Raw genomic sequence first — 24,269 nt, 5'->3', positions numbered from 1 at the left:
ACGAGGCAGCCTCTTGGGGCAGAGGAAAGGAACCCCCCCCCCACAGCGGTTGGGCCACCATGGACCTATCCATAAATAGCCAGTGTTTCTCGAATTCAAGGTGCGGCCACTCCACCAGTGCCCGCGAGTACGCCAAAAGGTCGGGAACACCCTACCCCCCTCTCTCGGGTCTCTATAGGTAAAATCACGATGCATCCGCGCCCTCTGATCCCGCCAGATGAAGCGTTCAATGTCCCGCTGCAAGGCACGAAGCACACCAGAGGGGGGCATTAGCGGAAGTGTGTGAAATAGGTAGAGAATCTGGGGGAGCAGCACCATCTTCACCGCTGCAATCCGGCCTAGCCACGAGAGGGAATGTGATCTCCATTTGCGGAGGGAATCTCAAACTTGTTTCAGTAGTGTTGTATACTTCAACTGCCTAGTGGCAGAGATGGTGGGAGCCACCTGCAGACCTAGGTAGATAATGGCATCATGGACCCATTGAATCGGAAAAGTACGCTATTCCAACGTCTCAGGCTCTAGCGATAAGTTCAGGACTTGCGACTTAAGCATGTTAATCTGAAAGCCAGAGGCAAGCGCAAACCGACCCAGTTCATCTAAAAAAGCCGGTAGAGATTCCCGAGGGTGGTCGCCACCACATCCTCGACATTTAGACAGAGTTTGTGCTCCGAATTCCCGAAGCGCGCTCCTTTAATGACTGGATCATCACGGACTCTTTGAGCCAGTGGCTCCATATATAGGGCGAAGAGGAGCGGCAACAGTGGGCACCACTGCCTGGTACCCCTACAAATAGGGAAGCCCGCTGATGCCACCCCGTTCACCCGTACCGTAGCTGTTGGATTCGCATAACTCTGAAAGATCCAATCGATAAAAGCGGTCCGGTAGGCCAAAGTGGACCAGTGTTGCACGGAGATACGGCCAGTGGACCCTGTCGAACGCCTTTTTGGCGTCAACCGAAAGGATCATGCGTTCTGCCGGGAAGCGTTCTGAGCGGTCCATCAGGTGGGAGAGCCGTTTGGTATTATCGGAGCACTGTTGGCCAGGAACAAAGCCGGATTGGTCCGGATCTATTAGACCGGGTAGATGACGCAAGAGTCTGGCTGCTAAAATACCGGTAAAATTCTTTAGGCCTAAATTAAGTAAAAATATAGGGTGGTAGGAGCAGCAGAGCCAAGTGTCCTTCCCTGGCTTAGGAATTACGGTTATTAAGGCCTCTAACGTAGAGGATGCGACGGAAGAAGTGGGGGATGACCCGACCAAGTTAAAAACACGCACTAGTAGTGGGGCCAACTTCCCACAGAACTTTTTATAAAAACCAGAAGTGAACCCGTGAGGGCCGGGCGATTTGTTGAGCTTCAGGTGCGCAATCGCCGTTATGACCTCCTCCAATCGGATAGGGGCATCTAGGTCGGCCCGCCTGAGATGGCAGCAGTTTGGCTGTGGCCACGCCATGAAGGTATCGAGTCGGTTCAGTTACGGGCAGAGGTTGGGCCACGTACAGCGATTCGTAGAAGTGTCGGAAGGCCTCCACAATGCCTGCGTCCTCGCTGCTCTCTCCCCCCTGGGGATCTAGTACCGCTGCCACTCTATGAGCTTGCCTTTGCGCTCGAAGGCGGTTTGCGAGAAGTCACCCACAACAATCCCCACCCACTCAGAAGGCATGTTTGAGGCGTAAAGCCGTATACTCAGCTCGGTTAATATTCAACCCCGCTAGCTGTGCCCGGGCCGCCTTTAGGAGTTTCCAGACTCTAGGAGCACCGGTCCGCTGGTGGATACGCTCCAACTCAGTGACCTCGCTCATCAAGCCCTCTCGTTTCTCCCGCCTATCTCTGTTGTCGGCCGCCGCTATGCCAATGAAGACCCTCGAATCACAGCTTTCATTGCCACCCATAGGGTCGTCAAAGATATGTCTGGGGTGTCGTTTGAGGTTAAATATTCGGTCATGCTCTTTTCAATCTGTTGCACCACAGAGGGGCGCTGAAGCATTGTTTCACGAAGACCCCAGAAACGGCGAGTAGGACGCCGCGGGGACAGAGTCAGCGAGAGGCGCAGTGCGGAGTGGTCAGACAAGGGGCATGGGAGAATCTCCACATCTCTGACCCGCTGCGTTAGGAGGTCGGAAGTGAGGACATAATCAATTCTGTTGTATGTTTTATGGGGGTGGGAATAAAATGTATAGGCCCTAGTGTTGGGGTGTCGAAGTCTCCATATGTCGGTCAGTCCAGCTTCCACCAGTAATCGCTTCCCCGCGTTGGACAAAGTCCCCGTTTGACCCCACCTCTGCCCAGAGCAGTCCAAGTCACCGTCCATCACTATGTTCAAATCTCCTCCTAGCAGAACTGTTTTGTCTGGTAGGCCCGTGAGTTCCTGAATGAGTGTCTTAATGAAACTCTCCTGCCCATTACTGGGAACGTATACCGAAGCTACAGAGAACGTATGTGTGTCTAAGGTGAAGTTAAATTTCGGCCTGCTTGTTACCAACCCGCCCCGGGAACCTAGAAGACACCAGAATGGCAACCCCAGCGGTTTTGGAAGTGGCTGAAGAAAATATCTGGTGAGGGAATGCCTTTGACCTCAGTTGATGGGTATCAGCAGGGAGCAGGTGCGTCTCCTGGAGTAGGCATATATGGGCATCCGATCGCTCCAGGTTGGACAGAAGAGCTCGACGTTTAGTGGGGTTGTTTAGCCCCTTCACATTGAGGGACACAACATGAAGTTCAGGAGTCATAGGAATGTGGACGCCGGCTTGCTATCTTCAAGAGCACTGTCCCAGTAAGAGTGGAAGATGTGCAGTAGGATAATACAACCCTTGGTAAACATCGGAGGAGGAGGAGGAGGAGGAGGAGGCAAGCCAGGAGAAAAGAAAAGAGACGAAATCCCCAAACAATGAACAGAAAGGAAAAACATTCCAGTGAAGTTCACAAATGTCCCAGGCAGTTCGCCCGTGGTGAGATGTGGGATGGATAGCAGGAGCCCCCGCCACCCCAACGCACCGGACCCGGCCATAAAAGCTGGTGTGACCCTACAAAAAAAAAAGGAAAGTGGCACCTCCAAATTTATATGTCAGTCTGCGGTGTTGGAGTCTTCTGACAGGGTCCGAAAGACTGCAGAGTGTTCTTTGGCGATCACGTCGGAATCTGGACGGGAGCTACGCGGTGAGCTGCAGACTCTCTGCCATCGATTGCTATCCTCCCGTCGGATGGATGTAGTAGGTTTCACCTGCTCGGCGTGGTCCGTCTCTGGCGTTCGCAGAAGGGATGTCGCTTCTTCCAGGGAGCGTATTTGGCAGAGTCTGCCCTCCCATTGGAAAATGAGCCTAAATGGATATCCCCAAGAGTAAGCGATGTCTTTGGATCGGAGAAATGCGGTGATGGGCCGGAAGTCGCGCCATTTCTGTAGAGTGGAGGCCGCTAAGTCTTGGAAGAGAAGAGGCCTGCAGGAGCAGAATTCAATGGGATGGTTAGATCGAGCCTCACGAAGAATGCGCTCCTTGAGCTTGAAATCGTGGACACACGTCAGGATATCGGGTGGAGGGGCCATTGGAGACCTCTTGAGGCCCACCCGATGTGTCCGGTCCAGTCAGATATCCTGGTCCGGAGGGCCTCCCAGGATGTAGCTTCAATATCTTTCTCTTCAGTCCCGGAGGTACCGCCCGAATCCGTATACTATTTCGGCGAGAGCGATTCTCCAAGTCCTCCGCGTGGGAATGAAGATCCAGCTGTTGAGCTCGCAGCCCGAGTACCTCCTGTTGCAGCTGAGACACCTCTTCATCTGTGGCCACCATCTGGTTCTCTAGGTCGTCCACTCGCTCCCCCACGGAATCAATGTCTTTGCGCATCTCACAGATTTCGGCAGTAAGGTCTTTCTTCATGGTATGAAATTCCCTGGTGAGGTGAAAAGAGACTCTAGGACACTACAGGTGACAGGTCCGTCGAGGTCCGCCGACCCCCTCCGCTCCGCAGCCCTTCCAGCTTTGGTCATCGTCTCCGTTCCACCGGCTCCCACTTTAAGTAACAGGTCTTTGAGGGATCTGTCCTTACGAGCTCTGGTGGCAGCCATTTATAGGAGCCCCCACCCCTAGTTCACAATGAAGGAGTCGTGTGGGGGGCTAGCTCGTGTCGATGAGAACAGTGTAGTAGGCTTCCAGGCCCTATCTGTAAGAGGGTCTCCCCGACTCCCGGGTCACGTTATAGAGAGCTATGCAGGAGGTACCTTCCTGAGGGAAGCGATGTGGGCACTGCGTCGTGCGAGGAAGAACGTCACTCTTCAGCGCTCACTGCCAGTATCTGATGGGCAATGGAGGCTCTCCTCCATAATGGCACCTCGGGGTTGGTGAAGGAATCCCGTAAGTCAGGGCTACCAAGCTTAGGACGTGCTCCCAGTCGCGGCCTTCCGCGCAGAGCTAGGACGATGAGAGGACCCCAGACCTACAGGGTGTGGAAGGTGCTCGAATCGCAGCCCAGAAGCCCAGCAGTCCAGTTGGCCTCCCAGGAAAGTCCGCCGTTCCCGGTGCAGCTGCGAGGGGCCCCGGTGGTGGCAAACTCCGGTGGGCAAGGCAAAGCTCGAAAGGGCAGGCACGACAACTCAGGCGCGCTCGGTTGCAGAATCACGCTGAGCGGCAGCTCACCTTGGTGGAGGCAGCGCAACATCTCCAGCCAGCTCAGTCCCGTGTCGCCATCTTGTCTCAGCCACATACGTTCCAGGCTACCCCAGTACTGGCGCCACCTCAAGGAGGACCTCACAGCTTCGGCCCGCGGATAGCGGGGACACCCATAGACTGCAGCGGAGGTGCCCACAGGCCACAGCGTCGGTCTTCGTCACCTCCGCGTTGGGCCGGCCGCCAAATGCTGCCAGCTCGGCGCGTCTCCGGCTCTGGGGACAGAAGTCAATCAGGATCACCGCATCCGAGGTATGGCTGAGAGGCTAGGACTCGTCTTGGGTCCCGTCAGGGGCCAAATCAGCAAGAAGAGTCGTGCTGGTCGAAGCTGTGCAGGTAAGGCCCGGGTAGCGGACAGGAGCAGCGGATAGGTACGTCCTACTCGTCTGCCATCTTGGACACGCCCCCCCTCAGTGTTCTTTTTTAAGGTGTATCAAGCGCAAAAGACCATATTAATATATTCTGAATTTCCAGGGTGAGTAGTATTTGAAAAATAAACCACATTGTTTCTAAAGATTGCAAATATGGAATTAAGTGCTCAGTTTGGACATAGATAAAAGTATGAGTTTGCTTTTCTTCCAGTATTTGAAAATGTTGTTTTTTTGTTTAACTATTTTGTTTTTAAGCAGGGCTTTATAAACAAGAATTCAAAGCCAATAGCTTGTCTCTGGCATTCTAAATTAGATCTATTGGCTTCGACAATACTTTTTTAAGTGTACATATGGATGGCAGTGGGAAGTTTAGATACTCTTTGTAGCTATGCTGTGTGTTTGGAGGAAAGTCATTCAAATTTGTTCTTTTGTCATTGCTTACATGATGTGCACACTATGACAATGTGATAGCTGGTATGGCAATGTGAGCTGTCTCAAATGGAAACAAAATCTCCTCTCGGTACTATTAGTTTGGTCAGATAGGGGAACCATGGTACTTGGTGTAATACTGCCCAGTGTGCTGAATGGGGAAGCTGGCAGGTCTCCTGGGCCCTGCAGCTACTAGGCAACTCGACATTTATAGAACAGTATTCCTTTAGCAGTGGCGCGTGAGGTACACTGTACCATGTAAACTTTTGTTCTGTGAAAAGGTATGATGCAGAACTGCAACTGAAAAAAAGATAATGGGTATTTTTAATCATGGGGTGATGGTACTGAGGGTGACACTTTGGGCATCATCAATTGTTTAATGGACTTCACTAATATCTGCACATTGCTCACAAAATAATTAATTGAAGACCCTTTTCTAAAGAGCTGCCTTGAGCAATAAAATGATGGGCAGAATGCTTGATTTAATCTCACCCACTAGTAATTACTCCGGTTGCATCCCAGTTCATCATTATTGTGCACACCAGGCCACCTCAGTTTGGTCCCAGCTGTATGGAAATCAGTCTTGACCCTGCTCCAGTGGGAACAATCCAACCAGAACTGCCAGACCATGGCCTCTCTGAATCAGAGCACAAGCAAAGACCGGGTTTTCTTTAGTTAGGGCTCATTAGCCAGGTATAGCTTGGTCACCATAGGAATGTGCACTAACACTCCTGGTGATATATTCGGTATGGGTTGCAGGTTTTGAGGTACTCAAACATAATGGTTGGCAGGTTGATTTTATGAGGGGGCCCCTTCTCTGTGCCTTGCAGGGGGCCCACTATGGTTTTGTTACGCCACTGAGGGAGGAGCGAGAAGGGTGCAAGAAAAAAAGGACAATGGCTCTAGCGGTGTGAGAGGGAGTGGAGAGTGTCCCCTGCACTCACCTAGCTCGTCCAATATTCACTACCCTCCGCCGTCCTCTGCAACTCGCAGTCCGTGGCTCCCAGTCACTACACTGCTGACCGCCACCAAGCTGCTGAAACGCCAATCTCCCATTATTATTTACAGAAGTATTCCTCTGCCCTGGAACACCAATCCATACCTTGCAACCACGCATCAGAGCGCTAATGCCATGCAATATCCCATTTAACAATTAGAAGTCCCAAAGCCACAAGGAGGCTAGTGGTGCAGGGCACACATTCATCCATCAGTCTATCTTGGGATCGGCTACGACCATTCTGCCTACCACCTCTGTAAGGATTGATGGAATGCGTGTCCAGAATTGCTTCATGTTTGGGCATGTAAAAACTGTTTGATAGGAGGTGCCCTGCTCAACTTTACACCGAGGACAGTTCTCCTTTGCTACGCCTAGATCAGCCATAGTCTACTCGCTTAAAGTATTTCAACTGAATTCACAGCCGGGGGATTCACAGTGCCCGATTTATACCTGTACTATCTATGTGCACAAGCGCAATATGCACGCTTCTGGTTCCACACGGTGCGTTTGATGCCGCATCTCGCAGTAGAGGACGGTGATGCTCACCCCATTAAATTAGCAAATATACTGCCGCATCAAAGACCCCATCTATCCAAATGCGAAATCAACACTGTGCAAACCAAATCCCTGGCATGGAAACGCATGGCCCAACTCGCAGACAAAACTCCACTGTATGCTCCAAGTCTACCTCTAGCACAACATCCAGCCTTATCGGTTATACAAGAGAAAGGAAGCATGGAATTACTGACCCAAATTGGCATCACTATGATGGGCGACATGTACCCGAATGGGAACTTTATAACACAGGATGACATATTTCTGAGCAATCAAACACTACTGTTCAAGTTTGCTTATCATAGATTGCGCGCAGCCGTGCAGGAACACTACTCTTCCTATCCGAGCGAACCCCCTACACTAGAAACATTACAACTATTGATAACCGCTCCAGATAATACACACATAGTAGCAAAACTATATAGAGCCCTGCAGAGGGAAATTGGCGCCAACACACAAAAGGCGCAGGACAGATGGAATATGATCTTGACAAGCCTTTAGAGACAGATGAGTGGCAATCGTGTTGTGCACTTACTGAACTACTCACACCAAATGGAAATGTATGCATCATACACTATAAATACCTGCACCAGACATATCACACTCCAATTAAACTGCACAAACACGGTCTACGAGCGGATGCGAAACGTAAAAGGCGTAAACTAGACCAAGCTGATTTTGGGCGCGTGGCGTGGTATTGCAGCAAAGTGAAATCCTATTGGGAACAGGTGATCCATCTACTAAATGAAATCCTCCAATGTCAATTAGAATGTACAATGCAATTATGTCTCTTTGGACACTTGACACATCTGAGATCTGCAAGAAAAAAGCTGGCAGCCATAATGTTACCACTAGCGAAATGGAGAGTAGTCATGCAATGGGACAGCTCGAAAAAACACCAACGGTAGTCCGCTGGATATCGGACTTATATATTGCAAAGATAAGTCTGCCCACAACAGCTAAGCCTTCTAATTTCTGGGACCTCTCACAGACTACCTACGTGCGCACCCTGATCTATTCCAAACTAATGCATGATTATTGTCTTCGCTCTCATGTTGTGGTGATGCTACGATGGGCAAAAGATAGGTTAATCATCACATGGTGTTGTGCTGAGTACAATTGTTCACAGTATATTATGCCACATAAGATCGACTTGATAATGTATGTAAACATGGTTAATTATGATTCTTAGGAAATTTATAAATAAAGAAATAAAAGTATTTTATCCGAATTAGTCGCAATCTCATAGTGATCACCAAGACTCGAGGGGCCAGCTCTGCTTCCACCCAATCAGCGTCATAATGGGCCGACAGCCTGTGCCCATCTGACGCACAGTGTCTCCAAGGGGTCAGAAGAGTTAACTACCACTGCGTGAGGTAATCTAGGGATCGCCTTACCCTTGATGACGGATAGTGCAATTTCTGCCTCCAAAGGATTATATTCTGAAAGGTTAGTGTAGTCTTCATTGCAAGTTTGAATAGAACTGCTCGAAAGTACATGGTGTCAGCAAGCCAAGGTCATCCCTGTGCCGGGGAGGGGGGGGGGGGGGGGGTTGGGAGTGAACCAACTGCCTATGTATACTGTAAAGTAAGCCATATGGTTCTCTACATTCTTATTCCAAAGCCACCATAGGATCCTCTTGGTCTAAGAATAGCTGGTCATTTATAGGTGTGATCTGACTAGCCCAATAGTAGAACTAAAAGTCAGCACGGACTAAACCCTCTAATGTTGGCAGGACACACTTCCTGGTCAAGATTTGGCGTAACTTACGAGCCCATAGGAACCTTAATATTGCTGACTGAAGCGTTTCGAAAAAGGAGGATTTTATTTCGTATGGGAAATTTTGGAGGATGTAAGGAGTCCATGGGAAGGATCTCATCTTGAATGAAGTCATTCTACCCACCACATCAAGCGGTAAGGATTTCCAAAACTCCATGTGCCTGTTTAAATGGTTAATTAATGTTCCTACATTCAAACTCTATGCCTGTTGACTACCAGTTATCACATGTGTGCCTAAATATGTAAAGTGTCCTGAGGCTCAATGCAAATCTATCAGCTTCCTAATATCTGTATGGGCTGCAGGCACTGGGAAACAGATTGGCAATTGTCCAGTTCATGGACAGGCTGGAGGCCCTCCATCGATTTTATATTGTTCGGGGAATAGATTGTAGATGGTCAATTGTGGAAATTAAAAGGTCATCGGCATACAATAATATTCTGTCCTGTTTGCTTTGGCCCATTAGAATACCTGTAATTGTGTGTCCCACCGGATCCATTTCATCAGGGGTTCTCCTGTCAGGGTGAAAAGGAGGGGTGAGAGAGGGCATTCTTGTCTGGTGCCCCTCTCAATGATAAATGGTGCAGATGGTGCTCCATTGAGCCTGACCCTTGCCCATGGATCTATACACAGTATTGCTACAAAGCGGCCCAAAGTTAAATCATTTCTAAAAGGGGAAACAGAAAGTGCCAGTGCATAGAGTCAAAGGCCTTCTCAAAAGCAATGGAGACCAGGGCACACTGTTTCTCATGGTCTATACTACAGTAGAATCTTTTCCACTCTAAAGCATATGTCCTTCTGGCAGATAGTAGCCTAATTGTCTGAAGGAAGTTCCTTCAATCGTCCAGGCTAGGGAGCGCTCTGAACTAAACTGTTCAGGACTAAAGCAGTTAGGTGTAGATATGCAGACCTGACCCCCCTCCTTTGTCAGCAGGGTTGGATTAACTCTGTATCTGAATGGTCAGTCCATTGATAGAACTTAAACTTCTGAGTACAAGAGCCACCGTGCTCAGGCTGGGGCTATGACTGCCAACTTGCATCCTACCTTCTTCATGTTGGACAGCAATCTGAGGCTAAGGTGAACTGGAGGAACAGTACAAGTAAAGATTCAAGAGGATTTCCTACAGATCACCCCACCAAGTGGCAGGTTGCAAGTCCCTGCTAGCAAATGTCTGGCACTTCTTGCTTGTGTTCTTTGTGAACAGCTCCAGCAGTAGAGTTCCCCACTTGTTGAAGACATGGTGAATCAACAAGAGGGAGGGGGGGCCAAAAAGGGCTTTTGGTAAGGTCCAGCTAAGTGTGCCCAAAGTATATAAATAACAAGTGACAAAGCTGTTCCTGAAGGGAATGGGAAGGGATGTACCATGTAGGAAGGTATCTGTTGTGGATATTGGAGCCCTCACACAGCCATCGGGATATTGTGAATCACATACCCTTCAGGATGTAACGTAACATCATCGGGCTGCTCCTACGTCGAGTCGGCTGGTGCAATACCCGACGGGCTCTTGTTTAGAGAGCACTCTTGTGGAGATCTTCTATATCCACGATAGCCGGTTGTTCAACTTGAAAAGTGTGGGGCTTGGTGATAATGTAGATGAATGTTAAAAAGGGGAGGGAGTACTATCTCAATTTTTTATTATGATGTCTCCTCACCTGGTTAAAAAACATGAGGTAAAGTGATAGAAACTCAGGTCTATGTTCTGGGTTATCTACACTGCCTCTTCATGGTCAACATGTTTCTCACTAAAGCTGAATAGTATTCAAGTGATTCGTCAGGACCTTGAAATTCTATCTACAAGTCTATCCAGACAGGTAAAGTGATAGACAACAAGCGTTGATATGTATAACTGGTATCGTTACCTGCGTCTCGGTCTACCCTATCTATTCCATAGGATAAACCACTGCAGTCCCTGGTAGGCTTGCGCAAGGAGTTCCTTGCGTTTGACATGCCGAGTCCGTGTCGCTCGTAGACCTACCCCGCCCACTTGAAATAAGTTGTATGTATTTTTGGCCCTGAAAAGGTTATCTGTCAGGGTGATGCCAAAGTTTGGCAAGTACTCTATCAAGATGGAGGGCTTGTTCTGAATTGCCCGATGCCATAAGGAGCTAGGCAGATAGCTCCCTGTTACAGAACCATTAAGAGTAATCGCTTTCTCCATGACTGCCCTTGATGTCTAGACCGCAGTTTTAAAGCTCACACCACCTCCACTATTTTGCTCAAAGACCTTCGGTCTGTCAGCATTGTCTGCTGATTGTTCAGTGAGGAATGTATGGAATAAACAGGACATTATCCCTAATAGGAATCTGTGCTGGCCTACTGTGCATGTTGTTCTAGGGTTCTAGGTTGTTTCTTTCCTCAATCACTCTGCCACCTGTATATTCAGCATCAACATCTTTGTAGGGCAGCGTGTGATAGCGAAGGTGTCTGGGGTGTGCTGCCACCATGGCTTTACATTTCGTAAACACTGGTGTAACCTACTCGAGCACAAACAGCAGCATCCAGAACGTGTGCTGTTAGCCTCTGATCCTAAAACAAATAAACCTCAGGTACTTGGTATGGATGAGTTCATGGAAATGGACATCCTGTAACTAGAAACTCCTATTTGAACAGGTGGAAAATTATGCCCTTTGAGGGTGACCATTGTCAATGGTTACTTTTTTGGACACTTGTTCAACTGATACAGATCTATAATGGGTCTCGAGCTTCCTAAATTTCACCCTCTCCTGGAAATATTTTCCTTTTTGCGTGAGCTTGTACTTATTTATTAATAAAATCCAATTAAGTGCCAATGTGAACAATGAAACAATATGTAGAACCTATCTGTCTGTAAAAATCACATATATATTTAGGGGTTGCAGGATTCTTCACCATACTAGCTTGGTAAAAGTAGGGGTGACAATAAAAAGAGAGTTGTTCTTTTGGCAGACTCCAGGGTTCAGGTCGGTAAGATCTACGCCTCCCGGCAGATCTGGTTGCCCGACCTTGCTATTGTTAGCACTAGTACTAGTTGGATCCTCTTGGTATGTTGGCTAGATACATAGAAGTAGTATGATCCTCTCCTCATTGATGGAGTACTTTCCCTGCCTCTTGAATGAATCAGCCCCTTCTATCTAGAAAGTGGATCCAACCATCTGGCCATCTCTGTGTTCATTTTAAATAGACTACAACACTGTGTTCATATATTTGCACTACAGTGCCTTTCTGTCAAAAGATAAATCAACAGTCTGGGAATGATCAGTTTTCCCGCATTATCAATTCTGCACCCAGAATTCCTCAGACCAGGGGTGCCAGTAATTCTGGTTTGCAGAATTATACAGCCACATGTTTACAGTTGAATCAGGATTGCGTAGTTCGGATAAAAAAGACTTTTTGATTTAGGACATTTTTGTCAGATTCCAACAGACTAGGCTTAAACAAAATGATCTGATCCCCTGTTTCCTAAAGGGTCACTGGGGAAACTACAACATGGGGAATTCTAGAATCTTTGTTCTACTGACGAACTGCTCAGTGACAACCGCATCTGTACAGGGATGGTGAGGCTGGGGGGGGAGGGGGGCAAAAGGGGGAGGCATGGAAAAAAAACCAAAAAAACGTACCTTCTTCGCTGCCACCGCATGTCTCCCCTCCCTCCTCGCTCTCTGCCACCGGAAGCACCCAGGCTCTTTCAGACAATCATAAAGCTGCAGGAGCAGCATCATGGTTGGTCTGAGCGGCCTGTGTGGCCGCTCAGGCTGTACCTGGGAGGCTGGGCATGTTCTCCACTGGGCATGACTGCCCCAGAGGGCCGGCCAAGCCGTCATGCGCACTTAGGGAAGGAGTGCAAACCACTCCTGCTCTCTCTGACGGCGGCAAGCCCTGCCCCGCCCCACCCAACCTGGCTGGAGTCCCGCAAAGAAAAATAAAATGATAATAACTTCTTTTTATTATCATTTTATTTTTCTTTTGCACTGCTGAACGAGCAATGGGGCGATGCTCCTCCGCCTTAGCGGAGGAGCCGCCGCAGGGTGACTGCTATCTGTAAAGAAAGCAAGACTAAGAAAACTGAGAGCCAATTATTTCAGAGAACAGATGGGACCTCCAGATTCTCCTTCCCTCATCATCAGAGGATGACACTGTGAGCAGATCCCACCTTACTTTGTTTGGGTTCGTATCTCAGCCCCAGAAGGTGCTAGCTCCTCCGGCCTTGTTCTTCTGTACATCATTTATGCTGCTCTTCATTTGCCAAGTGTCCAGGTATAGGTGACTTGTGACATTGGTTAGCAGCATTAACCTTCATGAAAACTTCCAAATAACCACAGACTGTCCCAAGGCCCAGAAACAAATGGGCTCACAACTGCACAGTGAATTGTCGGTATTATGTGACCATTAGGTCATTCAGTTAGAAGGATAACAGAGCAGGGTCACATAGTTGAATATTTTGATTGCAAAGTTCATATGTGCAAATGTGCGTGATGTCATGCAAAGGAGCAGAAGTGAAAAGGTGGAGCAGTGACATACAGGTGAGGTTGAGCTAACATGTTTAAAATGTGTATATAGATGTGTATGTGTACGATTCCGTACCAAAGTCACATGATTCAAAAGGTAATGCATCGTACATTCGAATTACAATGGTGTAGCAGTGCAACTGACCATGAACACGTTGGCCACTCGACTGGAAAATTATAAATTCATAATTGGCCTTAAGCGTTGAAGACATTTACCTCTGATTTTAATGGATTACTGTGGACACTCGAAGAGCCTGCGGCAGCAGCATTTCCACTGAAATCCAGAGGGCGACAACTGCCATTTGTTTCTTTTTCTAAAATCACAGTAAAAGAAACCATCACAACTTTAATAGAGCCAACCCACAAATTCATTTTTCAATTTCAGTTATGCCATTTAACAAGTCATGAGTGATCTAATATGTGAGGTCATAAACAGTTCATGAAAGGGGCAAATGTTGAAGTGAGTTCACAAAAAGGACTTCGCAAGAAAAATCAAAAACTATAAATTTGTTTTGCAGAAATTTCCAACCACAGAAAGGGTACACTAAGTTGTGAAGATTGTAATGTAAACACTCCTAGTAAAAATGTGAAGGGAACAAACAATACATATTGCTCTAGGCTGCGTTATTTATTTTGTTTTATTATCGCTGTTAGCTGCAGAGTCTGGATTACTGCATATGATTTGCGAGGACAAAGCAAAAGCTATGTTTAGGCGATCAATCAGCCACGTTTGCATAAATTATGAAATCTTTTGCTTGGTTAAAAACAGAATATCTAATTATTCTGAGAATGATTGCTTGTGTTAGACATCTGAATGAGCATGTATATATTTTGTGAACATTAGTTAGCCATGTAGTTACTGAGGCACACTTTGGTGCTGTACGTTTTACATACTTATTTTAGCAGCCTACACAGCAACCCTACACACTCACCTACTCCCTGCTGACGAGAGGCAACTACCTCGAAACACGAGTCCAGGGATGGCTAACGCTACACTTACTTGCACTCAAGACTCGGGCATAGGCGTACCCGCCGACGCTGACTACAGGGACCACAATTCTTTGGGGCAACACGCTGGTAGGTGGAGCAGTGTGCGACCACTTGGTTTTTCGTTTTACATACTAGTCATACTATCTATAAAAAGTAATATTCTGGTCCGGAACCTGACGGGGTAAGGAATGGCCACTATCTTTTCTTTCTGTTGCTTCTCAGTCCCTTAAACTGTTCTCGTGGCCACTTTAAACACCACCTGCACTGTAAGTGAGGCAGAACTGATGGCGAGGCAGGGGAAGTTACCAAACTAATAAATAGAGTGTCTGGTGGTTGTACAGAATAAGGAATGGTCGGCGAGCAGGGTGCTCCGTGAAAGTGAGGAGTATACAAAAAGTTTGGACGCAGCCATATGCAAATTATTCTTGGCTCCATTGGGGACAGTCCGACCCAAACTTCCAGGGCAGGTCCTCCCCGAACCAAAGCACAAGCAATCCAGAGCCAAGACTGATTTGCATATGGCTGGGTCCAAACTGAGGTGGCAGGGTTTTCAAAATAACGATAAGCTGGGATGCGGGCCAAGTAATTTCCTGTGGGCGAGATTAAATCAAGCATTCCATTCATCCCATTTTTGTATACTTCACCCTGAATGAGAGGGGCACAGGTGGCAGGTACATGGCACCAGTGGAGTGTTGATGCATCCAGGACTGCGACCGCACGGGTGAGAGAAGTGGGCAAAGATGATCTTGATCGCTCTCAATCCTCCACCACAGACTGCGGGGAGTGGGAACGCCTCCTGGAATGACATGCAGGCCATGGCATGAAGGACCTTCATGGAGACAAGCAAGGAGGTACACCTTGGTTGGATCAGCAGTGACGGCGGATCCCAGTCAGGATCTTTCCCTGGGTGACAGCAGTTCACTACAGGAGCCTTGTACCATGACTGACAAAGGCCAGGAGCCTTGTGCCAGAAGCAAGACAAACAGGTTTTCTTTCAGCCAGGCTCTAGAAGAATGGAGGTGAGAGAGCTAAGGGGATTGACATGACAGCTAGGGACCTGAGGGAGGGCCAGGGGGGAGATGATGGCAGCCCTAGATGTCAGTCTCAGGAAATTGTATATAGTGTAGAAGAACGCGGCTGCTGACGAAACCCAGCTGCAGCGGGTACCATGCAAAGCGAGAGGGATGGATTTTGGCAACAGGACTTTGATTAAGCCACAACCTATTTGTAATGTACGTCAGCAACTCACACTAGTTGCACTCATTCTCTACCATGTTTAAATTAAGTACTGTTCGCTCTTAAAATGTTTCTAATAGTTAAACTGTGCGCCATATAAATTATTAAATCAGACTTGGCTCCAATACTACATTATTTATAATTCATTGCTGTACACACGTACAGTTAATGTGGGCCTTTACTAATCACTTTCTTTTCTAAAATGATAGAGCGGTTTACAGGGTAATTTGAGGAGCAATTGCTTGGATGATGTCATTAATTATGTCATTTAAAATGTCATGATGATTTACATTGTCATAAGCAGTGCGTGGTTAGGTCACTTGATTATAACTGGCCAATTTCTGTGTTTCGCTTTTTTTTTTTTAGTTTTTAGTCTTTAACTCATTTCAACACCCAACTAGATCTTATTACCACATCGAACTATAACGTCACTTTAACCTTTGTTTTTTCAGTGAATTTATGTTTTTTTTAATGTTAGGGAAGATCATACTACCCTATTACCATACCTAACTAACTATTTACTCTATTTAACCATTTTCTAATGTTTTTGGAACATTTTCAGCCAACACCTCCACTGCACGCAGCCTTCTACAGTTCGCAACCGAGGATTGGGACAGGCCCATCCCCCTGCTGTTGGCCAACCCTCTGCAGTCTGCCCTCAATGGTTAGCTTGCTGCCACTGCCCCTGCTGACCTCCTACTTGCTCTCCCTTTTTCCATCTGCACACCTCTGTCCTCCCTCCGTTGTAATGCTTATTCTGGGAGCTAGGTAAGCCTTGGATGTTTATGGACATGGAGCAATTCGCAAGCTCCTTCAGAGCCTTTGAGGTCTTTTTGTGCCCTATGTGCTAAAACACCACCTTTATTTTTCTCAGTGGATTTCCTTTCTGGGTATTTCAGAGACCACAATCTCCTTTGTGCATGACCGGCATGGAGCGAGGAATAAGGAGGATTGAAGACATGCAAATGCTCCTCCTGTAGCGACGCTGTCCTCCGCCTACTGTGTTTCCCCGTGTCTATTCAAAGTATTACCACCAACGGAGCCTGGCGATGGCGGCTTTCCTCACGAGTCATTATATACATTTCTCCTCATTAGGCCCTTAAAAGGGCTGAAACAATTTTTGAGCAGGGAACCGACCTAGGGGCTGCAGGTCGCACCCTCCACTAACAACATACTGGGTCTATTAGTGTATTTAGTGTACAAAAGTTGCACTTCTGAAGCCTGCTTAGGGTCTCCATCCTTAGCCTCCTCTCATTAGAGAACATTAATAGTGTTATCAGGTCCATGAAGGCAAAATTGTACCCTGAGGATTATGCAGGTTATTATGAATATGAGGGCCCCGTCTCTGATTTTCACATTGAGGAGCAACTAGAGGAAGCCCTAGTTAACTCAGTTCAGGAGAATGTGAATATAGCTCTGATTCTAGCGCTCTTTACAAGACCCCTAAAACGCAATACCAGCTGGGAACTGGGTAAAGAGACCTCGGCTTCATTTCTGGAGGTAAAATGGGTGGATAATTCCACTTAGCAAGGCCCCACTCTGAACATTAGAGAGAATCTGGACCCCGGCTATGGGGCTTCTGATCCCCCCAGTCCTTCGGGGTCTTCCACGAAAAGGGATCTAGTGCACAATGATGACTTCTCGCAAACTTCCAGATCAGACCTCTCCCATGAAGGAGCTCCAGCCCTCGGCACAAACACGTAAGAAAAAGTCCCACTTTCGTACGGTATCCAATTTCTTGGCCGACTTGCATTTGATTATTAATTTCCTGCCCCAGTTGGCCAAACAAGGGTTAAAATACCGGTCAGTCAACAATTTCCAGCTACGGAATATCAGAAGGGCATCACCCAGTGGATGGTAAGCCAGTAGGTGAGAATCCTTTAGTTTACAAACTCCTACAAGGTATTCGGCTTGTGCAGCTTCCCAAGCTTAGATACACGGTCCTATCCAATGCAGGTGCAGCTCTTAGATTCCTAAGAGCCTGGCTTGTGAATGAGGATCTGCCCAGGAAACAGCTGTCAGCAAAACTGATGGCCCTTTTGTGTCTCATTTCATGCCGAAGTGTGTCGGCTGTGAAGACCCTGGACTTAACAGGCAGAGTTTTTTCACCCTCGGTGTGACCTTTAAGATCTCTAATTGAAAAAAGACACGCTGACGATGTGCGAGTTATCCAGCTTTCCCGGACAATCATAAGTTGTGTGTGCTAAGATGTTTAAAGGCCTAAGAGGATTGCACTACAGAGTTGTGCCAGACTACAGGGGAGGAGGGGGTAGTTAGACATTGCATTGAAAAAACCCTTAGGTCCAGTGATGTCAGATACCCTAGCTAGGTGGGTTAGATGGTTGCTGACTGAAGCAGGAATAGATAACGACCCTGTTTGTTGTTCATTCGTTTAGAAGAGCTATGGCATTCAGGTCATACTCACTTAGTTCGCGTTTAGAGGCTATCATGGCACCTGCTGACTGGTACTCTGATTCTACCTTTAAAACTCTAGATGTGGCTTTTGTTGTAATGGGACAGCTTTGAACAAGCATAATCTGAGCCTCTGGTCCGGACATAGAATGAAAGATTACTAGCTAGCACGTTATGTTATGGCCATTTCTAAAGCGCGGCAATTACCCGAGGGTGTCCTGGCGCAGACCACTAATTCTCTGAGAAATTGAGATAGGAGGCAGGGTTAAAGCGTAAAGAGCCAAGTTTTCAATCCTCTCCGAAAAGTAAGGAGGTCAGGGGCCTTACTCAGATACGGGGGAAGATCATTCTAGACCTTAGCTGCACACACTGTAAAGCTTCACCACCCCATGAGGACTTTTTGATATGTGGCACTATCGCCAACTTGGTTCCTCCGGAGCGATGGGTTCTTCTGGGAATGTACCACTGCATTTGCCGTTTCAAGAAGTCTGGGCCAATACCATGTATTGCCTTCTAGACGGTACAAAGTGCTTTAAAGCGCACCCGTTTCCTGACCGACAACCAGTGCAGTTTTTTTAATTTCCTTAGAAATGGAGGCAAATTTAGGAGTACCAGTAAGCTGCTGTGCTGCTTCATTTTGCAGCAGTTGCAATTTATTCAAAAAACGTTCCTGAATATTTAAGTACAGGCTGTTGCAGTAATCGAGTCTGGACATAAGTGCAGTGAGTACAGTCCGCAGGCTGTTAGCCGGCAGGAAGGGAAGTACTTTCTTAATCATTCTGATTATAAAGAAGGTGGATGATGCCACTGCGTTGACTTGATCGCCAAAGTTAAGTTTCTCGTCAATGATGACTCCTAAGTTTTTCACCTTCCTAACGGGAGTTTGAAGAGTCCCCATATCTTCTGGCCACCACCTTGGGGTCCAGAAATTGGGATTGTTTCCAAATAGGATGACCTTGGTCTTTCCTGAATTCAGTTTCAGGCAGTTTTCTGACATCCAGCTCCCGATAGCTGCCATGTAATCATGGAACCGGTTATCAATTCCTGTTGCCTGACCAGGCCGCAGAGCCACCACAATTTGTGTATCGTCTGCATACAATGTCAGGCTGAATCTAAATGAACTAATCAGAGTCGCCAGGGAGGAAACATATACATTAAAAAGAGTTGGGCTAAGGGAGGACCCTTGAGGCACTCTGCACGTCAACGAGAATGGTTTAGAGTGGAAGTTACCCAGTGCCACAGTTTGAGATCTGTCCGTTAGAAAAGATTTCAAGAGTTCATATGCTTTGGATGCCGCATGCCAACAAACGGTCCATCAGTACATCATGATGGACCATATCAAAGGCTGCAGACAGGTCAAGTATAATCAGAGCTGCCTTGCCTCCCCTGTCCACAGCCTCCCTTATCTACTCCGTAGATTTTATCAGTGCGGATTCTGTGCTGTGCCCTTCTCTGAACCCATATTGAGTGGGATTTAAAACGTTGGTTTCACATAGAAATGTGCTAAGCTGCGAGTTCATTGTTTTCTCAAACAATTTTGCAGGTAATGGGAAGCGTGATATGGGTCAGAAGTTATTTGGCTCCTTTGGGTGCAAATTGGGCTTTTTTAGCAGAGGCAATATCGAGGCCAGCTTCCAGGGTCTAGGGAAGTACCCAGCTACAAACATTGTATTAAACAAAGGGGTGAGTATAAGGGCTACGGAAACCAGGGACTGTTTGATAACTGAGACTGGACAGGGATCATAAGGAGAGCCTGATCTTGTGCAGAGGAGCAGTTTCTCTGTGTCATTTGTGGACAGTGGCCCAAATCTATCAAAAACCGGGGAGGGGTCAGAAATTGGCCTCCTTCCCTCCAACCACACTCCTGCTCCCCCGGGCTTGGGTGACTAAAGTCCGAAAAAATTACCTCTACCTTGTTCAAGAAGAACCTGGCGATGTCATCACATAGTTCCTGACTTGCCTCAATTTTAAGCCAGCCTAGAGACAGTTTAAAAAAGTTATTTGGTAGAGTTGTTTGCAGAGTTAATACGATTCGTAAAAAAATGTTTTCTTTGCTTCGAATAGAAGTAGGTTATAGATGGCAAGGCTTTTTCTACAACTCTTTTTCTCCTCTTCCTTATATTATTTCCTCCAGCTCCGCTCAAGGAACTTACAGGAGAGTTTTTGTCTCCTCAATTTTTCTGAGTACCAGGGGACTGTAGGATGGGACCTTCTAGGGCATAGCGTTTTCACTGGGGCTAGTATATTACAGGCTGACTCTACCCACGATGTGCAGTGAGTGACGGCCTCCGCTAGTCCTTAGGGTAACTGACCAACAGATGCCATAAGTGCAACTTGTAAGTCTGTACTCTCAATTTTATTCCAGGCTCTGCTTTTAATCTGAGTCTTAGAGCCTTTCTCTGTCCTGTTATGGGTGGCCAGGGTTAACTCAAATTGAACACCCGCATGATCTGTCCACGTCAAAGGCAGTGAGCCTGTGAAGCACAATTGAGGGTAGTTTGAGAAGATTCCATCAAGAGTGTGACCTGCCATGTGCGTGTGGCCCATCACCTGCTGACTTAGGTCAGAACTCTTCATCAGATCTATGAGGGCCACTGTGTGAGGGTCCTTCAATAATTCCAAATGGTAACTAAAATCTCCCAGGATTGTGAAGGAATCTGTACAAAACCCTTCTTCCAGCAGATTCCCAATGGAATTAGGAAACGTGCTCCTATGTCCCGGAGGTCTGTATAGTAAAATACTCTTAAAAGTGTGCTGGTGTGATAGACAAACTAAAGGAGAGAGCCTCACAGACCAAGTTAGAGGCTGTGTGAAAGGCAGCCTTTAGTGAGTTGTGATATATTATGACTAAGACCCCCCTCTCTTATTGGCCTGTTGAGGTAGTGACAGAGATACGCCGGTGGAGTAGCTTTTACAATGTCGGGGCCTGAACTTTCATCTGTCCAGGCTTCAGTGATGAAGGCGATTTGAAAATTCTCTCCTTCAATAAGCGAGGCACACTCAACACTGTGCTTCACCAAAGACTTAGCATTAAGCAACAGACATTTGATCACAGTTATGTTATGCTCCGCCTTTTTTTTTTAGAAACCTCTACATTAGTGGGTTTGATAGGTTGGCAACTAAGCATAGGCAGTGAGGAGTTACAGTTGGGGCAAATGATCGAGGCAGACCCTGGTCTCGTGTTAAACGTGAGACACAGACAGCCAGAGGACTTACCGGCAGAGGCAGCTGGTATTAAGGGGCGTAGGGGGAGTTGCCCCACCTACCAGCATCAGGGAAAACTAAAGGGAGAGAATGAACACCAATGGAGCAGTTTAAAGAAGTGCTCACTGCTTGGTGCTCCCCCATGAAACTTGAAAGTTAAACTATGTAAAATATATATACATTTTTTACTTACTTTGTCTCCAAGAGTCTTCCTGTGCATTTGCAAAGCTGGGCAAGAACTATTACTCGCCCTCGAGGCACAAGCGAGGAGGCGGGTGTCATCAGCCTTGTGGGAGTGGCTGCATAAAGCGGCAGTCCTGAGGCCCTCAGAAGGCGAGGAGACCTCACCCCCCCACAAGCAGTGCACTGAGAGGCGAGTATGCAGAGTAGTGGAGAAAAGGGGCGTGGCCTCTGACCACCTCTCAGCAATCCTACTGTGTGGGGCTTACTGGAGGTAAAAGGGGGCCTTGTTTGCCCCCAAGGACCCTCGCCAGCAAATGGGACTTTATCTGCTAAACAGCAGCGCACCAGAATGCACGTTTGCAGAGTGGTGGAGAAAGGGGGCGTGCCTCTGGCGAGTTGACATTTTTTTCCTTTCTTTTTTTTTTTTTTAGGAAGGGGGGGACCTTGTGGCCCCCCTTCCCTGGACCATTTTCAGCCCCAGGGACGTCATCCCGCGGGGCCTGCCCCATTTTACAAATTCCTTTTTCTATAAAAAAAAAAACAAGGGAGGGGGGCCATGTGGCCCCCCTCCCAGGTCAATTTCTACCCAGGGGACCCCATCCCCTCAACCCCCGGGCCCTGGCCTTGCTTTTTTTTTTATAATACAAAGGGAGGGGTGCCACGCGGCCCCCTTCCCCAGGCCAACTTTGGCCCTGGGGACCCCATCCCCAGGGCCTGGCCTTAACATATATTTATTTTCTAAGAGAGATGGGTGGGCGTGTGCCCCGCTCCCTCCCTGGGCAATCTTCTGTCCTGGGGTCCTCGTCCCCCAGGGCCTGGCCACTTCATTTGGGACCTCGGGGTGAGCCTCAAGGCCCCACAGTCCCTGCAGACTCCCAGCCTCCTGCGGGAGCCGGCATTGCTTTGGGATCCTGGGAGCGGCTGACATGCAGCTCCCTGGATCCCAAAGCAAAGTGTCTGTGTCTTTGGGTTAATAATACAGTGCCCTGGGTAAAAAAAGTAAAGGTAAAGTGTCTGTTTCCCTGCTCACTTCACAGCGAGCAGGAAAACAGACGCTGCTCCGCAAGCAAGAGCATTTTGTGCTCCTGCTTGCTGAAAGCAGAGCTGAGTTTGCTATGGCATGACTGGAGCGGAGCTCCCACCATGCCATAGCAAACTGCAGCGTCCCAGGGGTGGGCACCCCGGGACACTGCAGGAGCAAGGGTCATGTAAGTGGTGGTGTGAGTGAGTGTATGAGGGCTTCTATGGGTGAGTGAGCGGGTGTGTTGAGAGGCTGATTGGGTGAGTGAGTGTATGTGTGTGACTGTACGTAAATAGGTGGATGTGTAAGTAGCTTTATGGGTGAGTTATGTGGCTGGCTGTATGGGTGAGTAACTGGTTGTATGAGTGGCTGTATGGGTGAGTGAATGGTTGTCTAAGTGGATGTATGAGTGAGGGAGTGTGTGTGTGTGTGGCTCTATTGAGGACTGAGTGGGTGTGTGAGTACTGGTATAGGTCTGTGAATGGGTATATCAGTGGTTTTATGGGTGTGAGTGGGGGTACAAGAGGTTTTATGGGGGTGTGAGTAGGTGTGTGAGGGGTTCTGTGGATGTCATCATCATCATATTGCCTTGGTACGCTCATGGGAGTCACATACCCTCACACCCAAACGCCTTCAGGGGTTGTTTCGCTCTAGTTCGATATAGCTTTAGATTTGGGCAGTTCAGCAAGGTTGCAGGATCCGCTCTTTTGGTGTTACATGTTTGTAATGTTGAAGTTGTGTTTTGTAAAATGTTTAATCAGGCGTTCCTATGCTCAATTATGGCTGACCCCGTTCGTTATCGTTCAATATGGCCGTGTGGATACACTTTATCCCTCTCGACTCATATACAAGTACATACTTAAATCATAGCATCACAACGCATCATCACATAGAATGTGAGAGGCCTACGTACTCCCTCTCGAAGATATGTGGTGTACACATGTCTCAAGTGACACAACGTCCAGATAGCTCTTCTACAGGAATCCCATTTAACACACTTGGAGACAACTAGACTGCAGCATAGGTGAAGGGGACACATCATTGCCACTAATTATCCGGCGTTTGCACAAGGGGTACTGATCTGGATAACCCCTCCTAATAGAGGAGAGGAAACGGATGTGGAGGGGAGATATATTTTCCGTAAAGGTAGACCAGATGGTAGATGTATGCTGCTAGGAAACATATATGCACCAAAGACGGAACAGGGGCCCTTCTGGAGTAAGATGTCAACGGTACTCTCCAGATGGTATGATATGCTCTGGGTGATAGGAGGGGACTTTAATAACATACTGGATACAACCCTTGATCGATTGTTCCCACCGTTGAGGGGCACAACAGTAGCTAGTGGGGCCTCGTTGTTAAGGAACTGGGCAGACGGTTGGGGGCTGGTGGAGACATGGAGACACCGTAATCCTACCACACAGGTGTACTCCTTTTACTCCACTCCACATACCCTACATATCCGCATCGACAGGATCCTATGCACGGCCAACTTGCAACCATATGTGTTGCAGGCAGAGTATCAGGGACACACGCACTTGGAGATAACCCCCACTACATAACATTAGAATGGGACACACAGCGCAACTACAAAACAGTTTAATGGGACCAACAGTGCATTTCAACTCCAACATGGCACCTGCAACCTGCCATGCTGGAAGACCCGCTTTTCTGCGAATCCCTCCGCACTCCAGCTAAGGATTATTTTCTACATAACACAGGCACGGCGACGTCTGCCCCGATGGAATGGAATGCATTCAAGGCGTCATTGAGAGGTGACTGCATGGGATTGGGCTGTGGTATGCGGAGGCAAGTGGAACGAGAGCTCCAAGAACTGGAGCTTGTATTATTGTCACTAGAAACACGTTTGTCAACTGAATACTCCAGCTCTCCGGAGCTGTTGGAAGCAAGAGCTAAACATACTCAATTGATAGAGGTTGAGGTGCCTCAAC

General features: G+C 47.7%; 1 protein-coding gene across 5 annotated transcripts in view; it reads right to left on the bottom strand.

Moving 5' to 3' along the window:
• Positions 1-24,269, bottom strand: part of PHF11 (PHD finger protein 11) — a 438,587-nt gene that overhangs the window by 162,985 nt on the left and 251,333 nt on the right. For all 5 annotated transcript variants that reach the window (XM_085621915.1, XM_085621916.1, XM_085621912.1 and 2 more), the window contains one exon: positions 13,488-13,585. In XM_085621915.1, coding sequence (XP_085478041.1) covers positions 13,488-13,585 — 98 coding nt within the window. The remainder of the gene's footprint in view (positions 1-13,487; positions 13,586-24,269) is intronic.

The sequence above is a fragment of the Triturus cristatus genome, chromosome 8, assembly GCF_964204655.1.
Source record: "Triturus cristatus chromosome 8, aTriCri1.1, whole genome shotgun sequence".
NCBI classification, from domain to species: domain Eukaryota; kingdom Metazoa; phylum Chordata; class Amphibia; order Caudata; family Salamandridae; genus Triturus; species Triturus cristatus.
This window is presented reverse-complemented; position numbering and strand designations above follow the sequence as displayed.